We start from the raw sequence: 19,541 nt of genomic DNA, 5'->3' as shown, positions 1-19,541 counted from the left end.
TACAGTGATCGTGTAAATGAATTGAATGAAAACAGAAGATGTGAGTGTAGAAGAGCTTCAGGCTGCAGCACTTTGAAGGTTACCTGTTTAGTCATTGTACTTTTTTGGCACATATTTACAATAGTCTGAAACATATTAAAGTGGTCAACTGGAGCTTTTTTTTCATAGATGTGCGCAAAATATGCACCGAGATGCCGACTTGTGTGTAACTTTGATTGTAGAGAAGAGCGAGAAGAGCGTAAAGACACACAATTTGACCTTTTCTTCTGTCCCGTGGCGATGAAGAGGGACCAGATGAAGTGATATGGGAGGAGAGAGAGGAGGGAGAGGACAGGGGAGAGAGGGCATCTCTGGCATGGCTGGCGCCCCTCAGTGTGTGAGGGTCCTGGGGCCCTTTAGACAGGCGCCAGCCCAGCAGGGAAGCAGAGACAATCAAGCAGCACCAGATTCAATGCACAGAGATGGATGGAGATGAGGAGACGGAGAGGGGAGGATTGAGGGGGGGGGGGGGGGACAAAGTGCACAGTTGAGGAGTGGTGGAGGACACGACAAGGAGAAGAGCAGACGTGTCCAGGTAGAGATGGAAAGAGCTGCATCATAAAAAGAGATGAAAGGAGATGGATGGAGAGGGAGAAAACGACAGCAGATCAAGAGGAGGTGAGAGGAGAAGGAGTAACAAAAAAAAAAGGAAGAAAAGAGAAAGATAGCATATATTCACTCTGTAACAGTCTTTATCACCAGCCCAGATCGTGGCGTATGAACAGTGATCCAAGTCAACCATCTGCTGAGGCTAGATAAGCCTGGGAGAGCTGGGCATTGAGCTGTCACTCAGGGAGGAGCGCAGAAAAAGAAAGAGAGGAGGGGAGAGAGAAACAGAGGAGAAATAAAGACAGAACGGGACGGGGAGAGAGATGGAGAGGGAGGGAGGGAGGGAGGGAGGGGTCTGCGCAAGGTAGGAAAATTCAAAGGAGAAGATTTGCGCAGACTGGAGAGCATCCGTCTCGTTGGGGAAAGACTTAACGTCAAATAGACGTCCAGCCCTGTCCTGCCTGATCTGGAAATAATCCTTCATTTAATGAGAAGAACAATAAAACAAGGCTATTTATTGGGTTTTATTTTTTTGTCAACCCACACACACACATTCTCACACATCCACCACTCACATCCTCACTCCTAATCCCGCCATGACACGAGGCTGTTTGTTGTTCATTTTCTGTCACTAACACACATTCATACATGTCACCACAGCCAGTTGTAAGAACAAAATCAGGCTGTTTTCATTTTCTTAAAATAACTCTTTAATTCACAACACACACGTTGTCTCGGTTGATTAGACACCTCTACTGGTGGCGAGGATCCCCAGAGTGGAAGATGGGTTACTAGTTGATTAAGCATCTATATGTGCAGGTGATTAAGTTAAATCCCACTTAAACATATCCCACTAAACCACTTACTGCATATCTATGAATTATATTATGATTATTAGAGTGTGAGGAAGAGAGAGGAAGTGGGAAAGCTTTCGATATTGTGCGATTTGTGTCACCATTCGCCAGATTTTGTGTTTTTAAGATGCACATTCTACATTTTTGGTTGTGTGTTTGTGTTTGTAGCGTGATATTGTGGTAGTACGGGGGCATGAATTAAGGCCGGGAGGGGGGTCAGGCCCGGGGAGTGGGGGTTAGGAGGGGATTAGCCGAGGCCAGTTGGATCATTTTACAGCCGGAGGACCCCCCCTCACCCTTTGCAGTCTCCTGGACAATGAGGATTAAACTCCTCTTGTTCCTCAACTCCAAAAAACGGCAGGACGACAAAGACACTATTCCTCCTGGGTCCCCTGGCTGTGGCTGGGAGCTGAGCTGAGTTGAGGAGGGAGGGAAGGAGGGAAGGAGGGAAGGAGTGAAGAGGAGGAGGGAGGGAGGCAGGGAGGCAGGGAGGCAGGAGGAGGCAGGGGGTCCATCATAAAATTAATCCCTTCACAGTTTCCTCTGGGTGCAAAGTGAGATATGAGGCAGACATGTCTAATGAAACGCTAGTCATCTAAGGGCACAGTGATAAAAGCAAATATTAAACTAATGGAGCTCATCATTAGTGCCTCTATTAAGCGGATCGAGAGGGTTGTGCTCTCTGGTGATCAGCACGGAAGATTAATCAATACCAATAAAACTTCCCACATTCTACTATTTCAGTGCTCGAACCGTGGTCTTATGAGGATATGTAAACTCACTTACCCATAATCCTCAGGGTTGAAACTACATTTATGAGCCTTCATTTGTAAAAGTGTTTAACATTGGAAGTGGTTTGAATATTGGAAATGATGCCTCTTCACTCTCTTGCTGAGTCAGATGAGTAACACCTCTAAAGCTGTAAATAACAGACACATTGGGGTGTTACGGAAGGTTTTGTGACTATACCCCAACGTGTTATTTTTACACTTCAGGTTGTTGTTTTTTTACAGATAAACAAACGAGACATAACGTTTAAGCTTTGGGGTGTGCGTAGGAGGATTTTGGACAGAGCCAAGTTACCTTCTGTATGACTTTATGCTAAGCTAAGCTATGGTGACCAAACAAAGTCCAGACAAATATCTGTAAAACACTGAAATATCTCGGTTTTCACCACAGTTAAAATGATAATAATATTATACTTGTTTTGAAAGACGTTTATTATGTTCTGTCCTCCTCTCGCCTCGGTTCTTTTGTGCTCCTCGCCCTCCTTCTCGGTTCTTTCTCTCCTCTCTTTAAGTTCCTATATTGACTCCCACATTTTTCTTTTTCTCAGATTAAGACCAGTGGACTTCTGTTTCTTTTGTCCTGCTCTTTTATTGTCCCTCTCACTTGGATGTTGACGAGTAAATCGGATCCTCAGCATCACAATATTTAAAATGTACTTTTGTCCTCTACCCCTATAAGCAACAGTATTTGTTACAGTAATTGTAGTTTTGAGGCAAACCATAAACAATGCACCACATGTCTGAGCAGTGATTTGTCTGTATATGTGTCTGTCAATCAAAGAGTTGTTGTAAAGGCTGTTGCTATGATGCTTGCAGCTCTTTCTGGCAGAACCAGTGCGCTAACGGTTAGCTGTCACGCCGAAGAGGCACTCAGTCCTTTCTATAGAAAGCTCCAGGAGGCTTACTTTTTCCACTGTAAAGTACTCGGCAATGAATATGCTGCGTTCGCTACATTTTCGGTCGCGCACAGTGGAAATGCAGATTTAAAAGGTCACATTAAGACGACCAAACATAACGTGCACTATATGGTCTTGTTCGCTCAAAGCTAAGCTAACCGTCACCTGGCTAATCCACAAACTACTCCTTCAAAATTGCATTGTATGACACAAATAGCGGCCACAATGTACCACTTGGGCACAAGCGGTACAGAATGTACCTCAAGCATTGTTAATTGAAATTGATAAATCCTGTGTAAAAGCTCCGTGTTGAGCAGTGTGTGATCATAGCCCGAAGGCATGGTGACTAAAGAGCCCTGTGAGGCGAAGTGTCCACCATAGTGGGCTCAGCATGTGGCAGAGTTTCGGGCTTAGAGAAGGAGACGATTTTGGTTTGCCTCAATGGTCGGAATTGCAATTACTGTAACAAATACTGTTGCTAATAGGGGTAGAAGACAAAAGTAAATTTTTAATGTTGTGATGCCGAGGATCAAATTTACTGGTCAACATCCAAGTGAGAGGGACAATAAAAGAGCAGGACAAAAGAAACAGAAGTCCACTGGTCTTAATCTGAGAAAAAGAAAAATGTGGGAGTCAATATAGGAACGTAAAGAGAGGAGAGAAAGAACCGAGGAGGAGGGCGAGGAGCACAACAGAACCAGGGGGAGTTAGAGGAGAGAGGAGAGCAGAGGAGGGGCCTTTCATACAAAAAAAGGCTCTCTTTTACTTATAGAAAAAAAAAAAGAGCAAAAGAAAGGCTTCTTCTCGCCTCCTGGACGCAGTGTCAAACCCAATCAGTGTCGGGTCTGGCAGCGCTGCTCGTCTCCCAGGCACCGGCTCACAATGGAGGCGAGCCTCGGCCGCCACACCTCTCACTACCAATCTGCATCCTGCAGGACAGGCCTGAGAGCAGGGGGCCGCGCTGAAGGACAACAATGCACCTCAAAATGTTCAAATTCTCATAAAAAATCCTTGTGTGCTGAGAATTGGATTAACTAGTAAAAGTAAAAAACACTCCTCAAGTATAGCTTTAGATCAGTTCATGATGATTTGGACAGTTAATGTCAGTTTTTTAAAAAGTGTGGCTTAGGATAAACAGCTGGGTGTAGGTGGGGGTTATTGTTCTTAAAGAATTCCAACACAGGTGGAAAGAATGGGACTTAGTGTCAGAGTGCATATATGTAAAGCCAAACACAAACATGGATAAACTGCTCGGCGATTACAACGACCAACAATCCCTGAGCTGTGGAGTCGCGGGCTAATAAACGTGAGCAACAAGGCTTGATCCGTAAAAACCTCGCCACTCAAAAAAAAAAAATGTCTATCTTGAACAGACTCCCCCCTAAATCGCATTGTTGAGCAAATCCTGTATTAAAAGGAAAGAGTTGCTCTGCATTTATACTGCTGAAGACTTAAGTTAAGCCAGTGCCTCTGCCACTCCGCAGCGCGGGCTTCATCGAGTCGGAGTAAATCCGTCCCTCAATGGCGATTGGCTGAAGCCGAAGGGGCCATCTTTTTCACACGCTTCCTCACTCGCCGCCACCCCCACCCCCCCCATCCACCTCCTCTCGGCTAGTGTTTACCCGTCACCAAACAATGGCTGGTTACTGGCAATTAAACAGCATTTTCCGAGGAATCCGTGGCACTGGTCTAATGGCATTACTGTTGGATGATTCAATCCTTGAATAGTCAACAGGATTTTGCCTCTCACCAGGAAAATACTGCTTCATCGAATTACCCGTATTACATAGATTTACCCAAAGCTTATGATTCAGGGTTCACAGATTACTGCTCTTCTAAAGATGGCGGGAGAAAGGAGTGATAGGCCGGGAGAGTGATGACTCCCAACGCCACAAAGCCAGGCGCTGCTCTCGCTGGCACACTCCCCCCCCCCCCCCAAAAAGGATAAAGCACAACAAGGATTTACCCAAAAACCTTTGTAGATTTAGACAAGATTATTAATTTACCTGAATGCTAAGACTTCTATCCTTTTGTTGTTCTTTGCTTGTCTGACTTGGACTTTAATGCTAGATGACGCAAGGCTTGAAAGATGGTTTGCAACAACAACATTTACAGTCACACATGCACACCCAAACGTATAGGAGCCAAACTGCACATTGTGCCCTTTGACCTTCCATGGGTCGAGTCGGCCCGGGCGGCTCGGGGAACCAGGAAGATCGGCCAAGTCCATTATCTCACAATGAAGGGCTAATTACTGGGCCGGCAAGCCTCAAATCACACGGCAGCAGACTGCCTGTCTCTGTCCTCCGTTCACCCAACATCTTAATTGCTCTTTTATTCTCTCTCTGTTTTTGCCGTGCCTCTCTCCCCGACTCGCTCCCACTCTCGCCTCAGCCATTTCAAACATAAAAGCGAGATGCTAATTGCCTGCTATGGAAATATTGGGCCTGTGATTAGCCAGGCAGAGGGTTTGGCTGGCCTGTGTTTTTCCCTGTCTGTATGAGGGAGTGTTGAGCCAGCATGTTCGGGGCGTAAGAATAGGAAACTGCGGTCGTAGGCGGTGAAAGGAAATCCATTTTTCTGTCATTCACATGCGGGGTTGTAAGTACACTGTGCTCCAGTGGCAATTTGTCAGACTGCAATGTTGGCGAAATGTTTACAGAAAATCCGCTTGAACAAAATTACAGGAAAATTAGTTCAGTTCCCCCTTAGGCAGAGTTTGATTGCTATCATTAGCATTGACAGAGATTCTAATTATTTCGCCCTCTTACAGTTTAAATATCTGGACCACCAGTCTGGACTACTAACTGTCAACCTGAGTTAACAAAGAAAAGAAGAGCGGTGAGATCAAAGGCACAAAACGGGTTGAAGCACATGACTGGTTGATGAATATTTTATCTGAGATTATGTGTTTGTTCTCCCCCCTGACCCTGACTCATCATCATTCTGGAGGTAATTTACTAATAATGGCAGCACATAATGATCTAACAAGACAACAAGGATCAGTCTTAATAGACTCCGCCTCGAGATAATATACGTATGGAAATGAGACCCAGTGGGGGAATTTGCTTCGGCTTCTGCTCTTTATAAATGCGCCGTCTAACCTGCGCATTTTCTGGAAAATGTGTATTTTTCCAAAATCATTTTTTTCCCTTTCAACAGAACATGGCTATCTTTAACCAACCTCTGAATTTAGTCTCTTCCTTCTCTCTAAAATCCGCTCTAAATGCCATTCTCTCAAGTGTGCGTGTGCTGTACTTTCAAATTGAATCCATTACTGATGAGACGAAACATAGCGAGCGGCCGACTTAAATTCTATCGCGTTTCTCCAAACCAAGGCTACAAAGTGTTTCACAGGAAGAAGAGAGAGTAAAGAGGATGAGACAAGAGACAGAAGACATCATATAAAACAAAGAGGAATAAGTGTTTAATGACAAAGTAAAAGTTATAAAATCAAGAAAAGGCCAAAAAAGCTTAATTATTTTAAGGAGGTGCTGATTTGGCCTCTCTGACACTTAGCAGGTGCAACCTTGTCCTCTAGAATGACTCTTTTTTCTCTTAAAGTCCCTCCTTTGTAACCTTTTGCTTTTTTTCCATACACTTCAGATGTTAGCAGGTTATTCTAGTAACTTTTCTTCTTTCAGAGTCACCTGCCATTTGACCTCGGCCTTGTCCCGGTACCAAACCAAAGCTTTTTGAGAACCATGGCGGATATTAAAATGCTCTTTCAAACACTTTCTCTTTGCAGTGGTTCCCCCCAAGCGCTTTGTCCAAGATGTTGGAAGAGATGGAGAAGGGAAAGAGCCGATGGGAGCAGTGGAGTGTTTGGGCAGTGCAGCGATTGGTGGTGGGGAGTTTTGGGGGGCCAGGAGGGGTGCAGGTCGGCTGTTCAAAGGCTGGCTTTTTGCATTGTTGGTCAGTTGGGGATTAAGGTCCTCTGTGCAGCAGAATAGCCCCTCTAATTAAAAAGGATAAGAAGGCAGAAAAATAGCGAGAGGCACGGGAGGAAGCAAAGAGAGTGGGAGAGGGGAGAGCAAATTTGCAGAGAAAAGAAAGAAAAGAAAAACTGTTTTCAGTGTCACTCCTGCAGCCGGGCCCATCGATTCAGACTGGATTAACTTTACACTCCTCCTCCCTCTTGCTCTCTGTCACTCTCTCCCCCAAATCTCCATCCTTCATTCTTTCTTTCGTGCAATTTCCAAACTTTGTTCTCCACATGCCCTTTATTAACTTGAAAGTACAGTTAAACAATGCATTCAAAGCATTCATATGGGCCTCAAAAAAGCTACATGTGTGTATGTTGTCTCTCGTAATCTCTTCACAAAAGATTAGCTGCAGTTACAGACTATGTCAAAGTAGGTTGTTTCAAAAATACTTTTAACTACTAAACCAGATCATTTTTCATTCGGTTGCAGGTTTGCAATGAGTGAATTTGTGTGCAAGGTGACATTTTGCTGTATGAACCAGGCCACTTACACCAGTGTGTGTGCGTGTGTGAGTGTGTGTGTGCATGAGTGTGTGTGTGTCTGCGTGTGTGTGTGTGTGTGTGTGTGTGTGTGTGAGTTTGTGTGCTCCTCAGTATTTGCCGGCATCAGAATGTGAATAGAGAGGCTGTGTGCTGTGCCCCAGATGCTGGCTGACAGTAGGTGGGCTGTTTGCCGTGGGGGTGCCAGGTTGTGTTTTTGTTTGGCCCTCCTCTGTCCCGCCTGCCTCCCTCCCCTTGCCCGGTGGGGGGTCCAGGGCTCCCGGGGCTGGTCCCTGCTGACCAATACCCAGGTATGAAGCCTCTCAGTTTGGCTAACACTTGCCACAGGCCATGGGAGGTTAACGAGGTACCAGCAGGGACAAGACATTCAACCCTCCCCTGGGCAAACCACAAGTGCTGGATGTATCTCAATGAAGGGCATGAATATGATATGATGTGTAGGCCATGCAGCAGTGGGTGAAGACGGGGTTAAATGGTGATAATATTGCAGGTTGTGAAAAAACAGTACACTAACACTCAGCTAGCAGAGACAAATTCTCCACCAAGTCTTTTGGAAATTCTGCAGGGCCAAATTTTCAAACTAATTTGGATGGAATTGTTGCAATTATTGGATTCGCTTGAGGGGGCGAAGTAAGTCAATGCAAATACTAAACCTTCAAGTACAACTTTGGTGAAATTTGATGCACAAATATGCTTGAGTTTGTGCGTCTTGACAGAGCTGAGCTAGAAAGGAGAGCCAGAAAGAAAAAGGCATCAGTTTTATACAGTTCGGAGACCAAAGTTAGGCCTCACTATTGAAGGAAATGATGTGTAATTCTGAAAAGAAAATGTCAGGAGAGAGTAAAAGGCCTACAGAGAAAATAGATAGTAGGCTGACTAGCTTTTGTGACAGACTATAGCTAGCATGTTTGCTGTTACATCGCCAGCTACAGCTCTGGAAATATGTCATATGTCCCCTAAGTAAACATTATAGTCTCGTCTCGCTAGCTAACCGACAGTGAGCTCGGAGCTGTTCAATTTATCTTAATTGAATGAAATGATGCACAGCTCAGAGGAAAAAATACAAGGACCGTAAGGAGCTGTTGTGAATGATAAGCGCATGTTCCCAGCGTGCTAGCATGTTAGTTAGCTCACCAGCAACTATAGTTCGAGTCCTCATGTCAACAAGCCTCTATTTTGCAAAGACACACTGATGAATTCCACTGTGTTCCACTCTCTGATAATATCAGGCCTTTAACACGACATTTTGAGAAAATGACAGCCGTCTATGTTTCTCTTGTTCTCCTCAAAAAACAACACCTGCTGTCTGAAGCTCATGTAGTTTCCTCTGACGTCACAGAAGTTCAATATCCAAGGACGCTCTTTTCGTTTCGTTGTAGAACCATCAATACATGTATCGCTTCCTCCGCCGAGTCTATCAATAAATCCATCAATGAGTTCATCAGTGGGTTCTACGGTGCAGATGGCAACAAAAAAAAAGCAAGCAAGCAAGCAAGCAGTCATGATGTCCAGTATAGAGTTTACTGTGTGTTTGTGTGTAACAGATGGGGTTGGTTGAGCGAGCCATGTCATTGATTTGATCTTGAGACGGACAGCTAAAGTGAACTGAAATGGTTGGTGCAAGAAAACCGTGGATTCAACAATAAACTATATAGCATGAGATAAAAAGATACATTCAAAGTGTGTGACTCGCAAGACCCCGAACTTAAATCCCGGGAATGCCCCTGTAAAATGTTTTAAATGAATTAAAAAGATTATGGAAATAACAAAGACCTATAATAATGACTAGTAAATACAATGTAGGCTATAGCAGCAAACACTGAAAATAAGAAACCAGATACTCTTGATTAGGTTTGTTCCAAATATGAATTTAGAAGACGATTTAAGAGATATAATCCCACAGAAAGGATTCTTCTGATTCGTGTCATCGTTTATGGTCTGTAACCATATTAACCACTCCTATAAGCAAACAAAGAGCTGCTGGAGGAGAGAGGAGGCAGCACATCGCACTCTCCTCATGCCAGCCAGTATTATCCAGCACACCGAGAGAGAGAGAGAGAGAGAGAGAGCGGTATCTAAGTCCCACGATTCTTAGCCTTCAATTCGTCTCCCTAACAGCAGGAGAAACCGTGACTTCGTCAATTGGCCCGGAGACAGGGGGAGGGCATATTGCCACAGACATTAACAAGCGACTTCACCTTTTTTACAACCACGGCCCCGTTTAGCTGAAACGCTCCCCAGGGCTATTAGATATTTTCCGATGAATTATATATCAGAGCTGAAGATGAAAGGGCTCTGCGTGAGTGAGCCAAGAACATAGCTGTGGGACAACAAGGGGACCAGATATAGGCTGTTTGTTTTATCACTGAGGGGGAAACTCCACTTAAAAGAAGCCTGAAACAATTTCAGTCCACTAATGACAAAAATGCAACAGTAAAAAAAAAAGCGTTATTCTTTATATCAATTTGAATCTGTATCGATAACACTGACTTTATATAATTGCACTAAATCATTTAACAATAGGCTACTGTTAATGGGTCTCTATACAATAGAGTCCATATTGTGTTAAAAAGGTCGTATTGATTTCAGTCTTGTCTAACAAGCCAGCAGCCTCACAGTCTGTTCATCTGGCATGTAGACTCCTAATTAGTTCTCTAACCTGCTGCTTGTTTGGGAGCGTCAATCAAAACCGTCAGTCTGCAGAAGCCAAAGTTTTGTCAAAATTGGAGGAAACCAATTTAAAAAAAAATGTCATTTAATGCAAAATGCAGCATGTCCCTCTGGACACAAATGTAAGGGGTGTAATGGGTGGGGGTGACAGAGAAATGAGTGGTTCATGGTGTAACCCAGCAAATTTAATAAGCAACGCATAGCCTATAATTTAGGCTGCTGCCCCAGGCAAAAACATTGATTTTCATGCACTGGTCAATTTTGAGATTTTAGGCTAATTTGCATCCATAACATGTCTCCTTTCAGACTAGTAAAAAGAAAAAATACATTGAGGGATATGTTTTACTTACTCAAGTTAGCATTAGATAATGCCTGATTTTTATATATAAACCACACTTCAGAAAACTTAAAAATATAGTTGTCTTATTAATCAGATGGGGAGGTTTCATATCTATTTGTTACATTTATTACCCTATTCACCTCGTGTCTTCTAAATGTTTGTAGTTTTACAGTACATATCTTTAAAGTGTCTTTTATTTGATTTCTGAGCCATAAATCACGAGCACACCAAGTTCTATATTCTGAAGGTTTCCACAGAGGGGCTTGTTCATATATCACAGCGTGATTTATTCAACATTTTAATCCTAAAAACGTGACAAAAATAGTTTTTTATGGCTGTTATTTTCTGATTAAAGGAGTGATACAAAGAGATATCCAAAATCCCCTCAAAAAACGTTTGACTCTAATATGTCAACAAAATTTAACAAGGATTTTGAACATGGCTTCATCCAATGTTCAGAGTTATAATCTGGAAATGCTAATTAACACATATTTTTCCGGAAAACTTGTAATACAAAAAAATGGTCCTTATGTAAGTAATCAACTGGGGAAGTTTCACGATGATATGTGTGTATTACTCTCTGTGTCTCTGTAGAGGAACTAGAAGTGGTGGTGTACATTCTCCCCCCTTTAAATCTCCTTTATAGGGTTACACAGAATCAAACCGTGACAGATCCCCGAGAAGTTATTTTCACCTCTCGCTACAAAACAGTGTTTCCGTTTTGCTTGCTCAGCTTATTTTGACAATCAAGCTGCGGCTCAAATCCTCTGATTCTCACTATGAACTCGGGTCTATGTTTGGTTATATAGGCCACTATTTGATCGTCACTAAGCGCCATGCAGGTGCTCGGCTCTGATTGGCTGCTCTTGGTCAACGAACTAAACTGCCACGTGTAAATACTTGGGTCCCCTGTTGAAAATAAAACATGTAGCGTATATAGATGTAATGAGAAGTGTGTGTGATATTTTTAAATGATGAAGAAATGGCATGCAGGGCGATCATGGTGCTTTTGGAGCTGATGTTGTCACCATCAGGCGACTTTACTCCAGCTGCTGCATCCTTTCACACCTCTGCCCATTACATTTCCTCTCATTTTCATTGGTTGCAAAAGAAAAAAAAATCCCTCGCAGTCTCTCTCTCTCGATAAATACGGAGAATCTCTTCGTATTATCCGCATCCAACAAGCTTAGTCGGGAGGGAATAATCAGAGCCGCTTGGTATGCACTCTGCTCTGCCGAGAGAGGCGTTTTTAAAAAGAAGAAACCAGCAGCTGAAGTAAGTGACTGATTTACCTTTCGCTGTTAAAGCAGGGTGATCTGTTTTGTGTTTTGTTTAAATGTATTTCAGCTAAGTGAGAAGTTATGTTTTTTTTTTGTTAATCGACGGTGAAAGCCACCAGGAGCTGCGTGCGACGGACATGCAGATAGCCTACAGGGAGATAATTGGATAGGCGTGTTTTAAAAGAAACTTTTCTCCCTGTCGCCTCTGTGGGCTGCATGCTCGGAGCAAAGAGGCATTCAACCGATTAATAGCAGGCCGGTGGAGCAGACCACGACTCAGATAATACACTCCAACTGCTGGATGTTTGACTATAGACTGTGGATGTATTCAGGCATGTAGGAGGGAGGGCTGACACATAAAGTCAAGTTGCTGAGAGAATTAAAAAAATCTTAAATCACATACCAAATTAAATTAATATAAAGGTTCCACTTTACAATCAAACGGCTGATTTATATTATTATTGAAATACAGCCTTTATTGTAAAGTTCAATATTGAATGTGGTCAACAAAATAAAATAAAATAAAATAAAATAAAATAAAATAAAAAATAAAATAAAATAAAATAAAATAAAATAAAATAAAATAAAATAAAATAAAATAAAATAAATAAAATAAATAAAATAAAATAAAAAATAAAATAAAATTAGATAAAATAAAATAAAATAAAATAAAATATTAAAGGGGTCCAGATGAACGTGCATGTGTCAGTTTGGGAAAGTGAGTTGTAGGGTTAGTTGTGCTGGGGTTGTAGGGGTTTGGGGGAGGAGGGGGGGGGGGGGGGGGGGGGGGGGGTCGGTTGTCTGGCAGTCAGCTGGTCTGATAAATACAATGCCAGTCTTTGTTTTATTTTCGTGACGCAGAAAATTAAGGAGGCCTGAATGCGGAGTCGTGGCTGGCGTCCTGTAATCAGGCCAGCGCGTGCCGTCCGGATTATCTCGTTAATTTCTTACAGAAAGAAGAAGAGGAAGAAAAAAAAAATTCTCTCGGAGCCAATAATAATTAATGACTGGGCAGGGTATGTATTATTGAACGGGTGTGGAGCAAGTGACAGATTGAGTATAGGAGTGGCCGTTATTGGCTCTATAAAAACGAGGGGTCCGGCTAACGAGAGAGGCACCCTGGGGTCCTGGGAACTTTATTCTAGGTAGGAGTTAATGTTACGATAGGCATGCGGAATATACACTAACAGACTAATTAGCTGTTTTACAACAAAAAGAAAATATTACGGATTATTAAACAGTTGTTTCTCTACTAGGCCAAATTCTTTAAAAAATAGCCTAATATAATAAATATTGTTTTATAATTCATAGCTATTAGGTCTATTTTCTATAATGTTCCATATACATATTTAATATATACCTATGCTGTTTCTTTAAGATAAAAAGGTACACGTGTCTCACAAATTATGTATTCTGTAGTGACCCTATTATACTATTTATTGTATTCATTACTGAGTATCCTTGTCAATATTATTTAGGGCTACATTGTTTCGCTTTATTTTGTCATTGCAAAATATTTAATAATTTCAAAGAACTGTTATTTTAATATGATGTTAATAGACCTCGTTTGTGGTCCTTTCAAAGATTACTATTTTTTAAGTACAATTTGAGACTTTTTAGTTCAGTTTTAAGACTGTTTTTAATGCACAATACTCGGAGACACATTTAGTGGGCCATCTCCTTGTTTGTTTAGATTAAGATTAAGTGCTCCTCTCTAATCAACACTTTTAGATAGTCTCACCTTCCAAATCTAATTACCGGGAGCAATTCATTAGGAAAGGAGGGGAATCGCCGCGAGGAGTGTCAATATTTTGTCAGAATTCGCTTTGGGGAATGCCTCCATGTTTCTAATTATTCGCTAAAGTTGTCCTTCGTATTTTAATTTCGTTACATTTGAATGTACAAGGGTTTTAGTGGAAACAAACAATGGGCCCGATATATAGAAATGAAGATGCTCAGTTGTATTTGAATGCGCGCTCAGTTTGCAGTATTGGCTTCTTTGTTTGTTCCCTAAAGTCTTTTGTTATCAGCATTACTTATCGGTCAACACTGGGCTTTGTTTCTGCAAATGGCCCCCCAATCAGCTGTCTATTTAGCTTCGCCTAACCTGTGGGTATATGCTAATTGGGAGCCCGGTTGGGGCCCAAAGAGTGTGCGCATTTTAACGACAATGTTTTGTTTTGGTGGTACTAGGAGAGGAGGAGAGGAGTGTGTTTGTGGGGGTGGTAAGGGGCGGAGTTATAGTAGCAGTTAGTGTGTGTGTGTGTGTGGTGGGGGGGTGATGGCGTAAACGCCTGTCAGCCAGACAGAGCATCCACAGTCCAGCAGGGACAGCTGGGGGTCTCCACTCGCCTTTAAGAGCCCTGCGATTTCGAGGACGCCCACTTCTTTAAACCCGCCGTGGTGCGTAAAGGGCTGCGCGTAAAACTCCGCGGACTTTCGACGAATATCAACAACCTTAAAAACACCTCCCTGTTCTGTGTCCTGCTCCAGGTTGATCCGGACGAGCTGAAACACCAAACGGAGACGAGAGAGGATTAAAAAAAAACAAACACACACATTTTTTTGTGCCCTATATTTTTCTCGTTTCTTCGTCCGACCGCCAGCATGATGTCCTATCTGAAGCAGCCGCCGTACACGGTGAACGGAATGAGCTTATCCTCAGGAGTGGACCTGCTGCATCCCTCAGTGGGATACCACGGTAATATACACCACGATTTATTAGAAATACATGAACAAAATACCATCCACGTTGCATGATTCGCAATGCAATGATCAAAATAGATTATATTATTTACATTAACAACGGGCTGATGAACGACCGTTTGCGTTACAAAGTATCGTTTATGAATCAAATAATCAAGTTACAGAAGCATTTTTTTATTACGCCGCCTTTGAAGTCAAACTGTGATATTTAGTCTCTTATTTTTCAGGAGCCCCTCGCAAACAGAGGAGAGAGAGAACGACCTTCACTCGGGCCCAGCTCGATCTGCTGGAGAATCTGTTCAACAAGACCCGGTACCCGGACATCTTCATGAGAGAGGAGATGGCCTTAAAGATCAACCTGCCTGAATCCAGAGTGCAGGTGAGCCTCCAACACTAACCGTCTATTGATGGAAGCTCGATAATTGGTCATTTATCTTTACGAGAGGCTCCACTTCAGGGTGAAGTGTCCCCGTCGTTGTTGAAGTGCTTGAAAACAGTCACTTCTTGAGGCGATACTTTGTCCTTTCCTGCGTTTGAATCATATTATGAATAGATAAGTTAGAAATGTACTTTATGAATAACCCTATTTTAAATTAACGTATGAGAAACGTGTACATATAATGGGTAGTTTGGGAAAATTACATGATTTTCTGGGATAGTTATTTTCAATGTGGCTTTGTGATCACAACTTTTTTTAAAGTATCTTTAAAAGTGGAAACAGTAAAAGGGACAGAGGTTGTTTCATATCTAAATTAAATTCATTTAAACGCATTTTTTTCCCAGGTGTGGTTCAAAAACCGACGAGCCAAACATCGCCAACAGGCCCAGCAAACCCAAAGTGGAGCGCAGAACAAGGCGGTCAGCAAGCCGGTGAAAAAGAAAAGCTCTCCTGTCAGAGAGGCCAGCTCAGAGAGCGGAGCCAGCGGGCAGTTCACGCCGCCCTCGAGCACCTCGCTCCCGGCCGCGAGCAGCAGCAGCAGCGCGGCACCGGTGTCTATCTGGAGCCCGGCCTCCATCTCCCCGCTCTCCGACCCGCTGTCTACCTCCTCCTCCTGCATGCAGCGCTCTTATCCCATGGCCTACAGCCAGGCGTCGGGCTACAACCAGGGCTACACGGGCTCCTCGTCCTACTTCACCGGGATGGACTGCGGCTCCTACCTTTCGCCTATGCACCACCAGCTCTCCGCCGCGGGCTCCGCCATGAGCCCCATGGGGAGCAACGGGGTCTCCGGCCACCTGAGCAACGCGTCGTCCCTCCCCTCGTCGGCGTACGGGGCGGCGGGCCTGGGCTTCAGCAGCGCTGCAGACTGCCTGGACTACAAGGACCAAACGGCCTCCTCGTGGAAGCTCAATTTCAACGCGGACTGTTTGGATTACAAAGACCAAGCAGCGTGGAAATTCCAAGTGTTGTGAGGGGAGAGAAATTTAAAAAAAATGGACAATTCCCTATCCCCCCCTCCCCCCGCCCCCAAGCTGCAGGCAATTTAAATACCCACGGTTGGGAGCAGCAAGTGCGACGTTTTTTTTCTTCTTCTTTTTTCCCACCACTTCGGGCCCCAACTTCTACCTCGGGCAGAGCAGAGCAGTAGCTACTGCCAGCCGGTTGTCTCACTTGTTGGGTTAACTTATTGAACATTCAGACTGACTTCTCCCCAACTTTGATCAAGGACACGGAACAAATGTGTTGACCAAAAGGAAAAAAAGGATCAAAAGAGCGAAAGATCCAGTGAGCCTAACTTGGTTGAGTGTGAGGAATAGGTCAGGGTTTTTTTCTAAGCTCCTTAAAGACTCCCTTCTCTTGTCTTTTTTTATTTTGTTGGCATGCTGAAGGGCCCCTTTGATCAAAGCGTTGCGCATGAGTGTGTGTGTGTGTGTGTGTTAGAGAGAATGTGTGTGTGTGTGTATGTGTGTGTGAGAGAGAGAGAAAAAGCAGCTCTGACATGAACCTGGATGCACTATTAATTTATGAGAAATGTTTAAAACTAGTTATAAGAGACAATCAGTCTGTTTGCGTGTGTGTGCGCATAAACGTCCCTTCTGTGTGTTTTTGAATTATTTCCCCCATGTGTTAGATTTGTTTAAAAAAAAAATAATGTGATTCTTTGTACCACCTGTATGCAATTTTACTTCTTCGCACCACAAACCCAGCTGTGAATTTGATAGATTTATTTTCCTGTCTCGAGTGTTTAAATGATAAATTATTATGAGGACATGTTAGTTGAATGACATAAGGGAGTGCAGAGTGGATCAAGCCAGCAGCAAGCAAGGTCCATCGGAGCTGTAAAGGCCACAAACACACTAAATAACAATAAAGACCCCTTGACCTGACCCAACACTGTGTAAATCCATCTAAATCTCCTGTTTCTTCATGTTTTCACCGCCTGCTTCTGCACACAACACACCACAACATGTAAACACGCCTGACAAAAGAAGGAAGCATCATTTATCCACATGTTTATCATATTTTACTCCTTTTGATTTGCCATACATATTATATTAAAGTGTCAGTAAATGTAATCCTCGTGATGATCACCAACATGTCGTTTTATTGCCCTTCTTTTTTTATTTCTACTACATCACTAGAGTCCTTGATTTCTGTCCAGGCAGGGAGGAATGTGAATTATGTGAGAGCTATGTTAATCCCGTCTCAGAAAGAAGGATAATCCAACATTTTTATTGACGGCTGCTCTTTGGTTCAGGGCGAACCGCTGGCCAGTTCACATGGAGAAATGAGCTCTGCAGCTGAAGAGTCCAGGAACAAACTTGAATTAAATGTTAAACAGCGAAGAAAACTTCACAAAGTGGGCGTTAAGGCTTCAAACAATAACTCAATTTATGATCCATATATAAAAGTGGGTAAAACTGAATCAACCTACAGAAAATAAAAATAAAACACTAAATCATTGATCTATATGTGACTATTATCAAAATCATATTCAGCCTCAAATATTGAAGCCTTTGCTCTTCGTCCTGAGCTCGATCAAAATCAATGTGCACCCAGACATCTGTTGCAGGGATTGTGATTAGTCCTGCATTACGGATTTGTGTGGACATAAAGCCAGGAAGCCTCTTTGGGGTTTTAGGGAGAGCATGTGAGCCTGAGCAGGTCCGGGGGCTCGTGCATGGATTAAGGAGGAAGAAGAAGAAGAAGAAGAAGAAGAAGAAGAAGAAGAAGAAGAAGAAGAAGAAGAAGAAGTAAGGCTCGTGCTATCGGCCTAATTAGGTTGTGACAGGAGACGTCAGAGAGGCTTCTAATAACTCTGCCGTTGACGTGCTTTGTTGTCCATTTGACCCCCAATTAGCAGCGAATTACACCCACAATTACAGGGCGACAAACAACTAACTGTTAGCGTACAGTCTGGTATCACTGTAAATTTAACCTGATATTTTGAATTTATTTATTGGTAATGTGTTTTTAATTAAGGATTTAGAACTGGCACAAGCTTTAGATCATGAAATAATCTTGACCTAAATAAAGATAAGATTAATTAACTAATAAATAAATACACAATAAACAATAAAACGGCTGCAAATGTGAGGAAGAACATAATTAATATGAAAAAATATATATAATTGAGTCAAATCCATTCCCATAAAGATTAGTGGTCTTCATCATAGTCATATATATATAAATATATATATATATATAAATATAAACTTGCTCATAAATAAACTGAACTCTGTGTTTTGTTACATTTGCCTATTTGTCCTGATCACAGTCACATTGAAAGCTTCAACAGGTTCAATAAATGTCAGCAGAGAGCAGTAAGTCAGTCTTCCTGCAGCAGGAGGACCCGGGGCCCCCGAGTATCCATTCGGTTTTAATTAAGCACAAGCGGCACTGAAGGGGACATATGGGTCCGGCAGACGCGCTTCATTAATCCTCTCATCGCATTTGAGGATGTTAAACAATGAAAAAAAAAAAAGAGAGCCTCGGAAGCCTCTTCTTGGCTGAAGCGACCGCACATTTTGTCGACGGTCGCCCCCCGAGGCAGGGCTTTGCCCCAGCGACACCACTTCACCTCGGCCGGGGATTTCCAGGTTTCCCCGCCGGCGGAGAGGATCCGACCGACGCTCGAGGGGCGTCTCGAGCGGCGACGGGCCTCAAAACCAACAACACTTTACTCCAGTTTCACGGTGACAGAAACGTAACGCGATCAGATAAATATTGAGATTAGAATATAGAGAATATGAAATATTACACTACGTAGAGAGACACTTTATTATGGGAGGCTAAAACCAGTAAAGGCAGTGCTGTAGGCCTAGATAGCCATACGGTGTGTTTTACATTATACCCTTTTTTAATCTCCCATTGTAAAATATTCAAATATCATTATTAAATTGCCTTGGAGTTTCTTTGAGATACAAAGGCCTTAATAGCATATTAATAGCCAAATAACATACATTGACTGCTATATCAGTGGTACATATTACGGCTATGGTCCTTTTGGTTCAGTCTCTATTATCAGCTTTTGAGTTATTCAATTATTTATATTAGGCTATTTATTATTTATGAGTTTTTATTGTAGTTTACTTCCTACATATGTTCCTAATTTGTTTCATAATCTACCGTTTTATCACTAGTTTTAAATAAAGAACAAAAAGGATTTCAAAACATTTACTTTGTAAAGGAGGAATACAGATATTCAATGACTGAACTTGGCAATATCTATTGCCAAATATAGTCTGTATATATGCAATAAGCTTATAATAGCCTTATAATGATAATAAAAATGATATATGATCATTATTGCGTGGAACGTTTCATGATTTTGTCTATATCATTTCAAATATGAGTTTTAGCAAAGCAATACTGCCTATTTTTCTTTTTGCCAAATCTTTTTACAATCTTTTTTAGACCCTCACTCACTATTATATCACTTATATTTGTGAAATAAAAAACTGAATAGAATCATAAAATGTCTAAAAGGTT

General features: G+C 42.4%; 1 protein-coding gene across 2 annotated transcripts; it reads left to right on the top strand.

Moving 5' to 3' along the window:
• Window positions 1–14,509: 14,509 nt before the first annotated feature.
• Window positions 14,510–16,021, top strand: LOC306711570 (homeobox protein OTX2-like; the record flags this gene model as incomplete). 2 transcript variants are annotated; one of them, XM_079180574.1, is made up of 3 exons in its annotated part: window positions 14,510–14,603; window positions 14,836–14,987; window positions 15,392–16,021. In XM_079180574.1, the coding sequence occupies 3 exons, from the start codon at window positions 14,510–14,512 to the stop codon at window positions 16,019–16,021; spliced, it is 876 nt and encodes a 291-aa protein (XP_079036700.1). The 2 variants fall into 2 exon arrangements, with proteins under 2 accessions (XP_079036700.1, XP_079036699.1); XM_079180573.1 differs by having other exon boundaries at window positions 14,821–14,987.
• Between the last annotated feature and the right edge of the window lie 3,520 nt (window positions 16,022–19,541).

This window comes from Pholis gunnellus, assembly GCF_910591455.1.
Source record: "Pholis gunnellus genome assembly, chromosome: 19".
NCBI classification, from domain to species: Eukaryota; Metazoa; Chordata; class Actinopteri; order Perciformes; family Pholidae; genus Pholis; species Pholis gunnellus.
The sequence above is the reverse complement of the archived record's forward strand: the minus strand, read 5'-3'. Positions and strand labels throughout refer to the sequence as shown.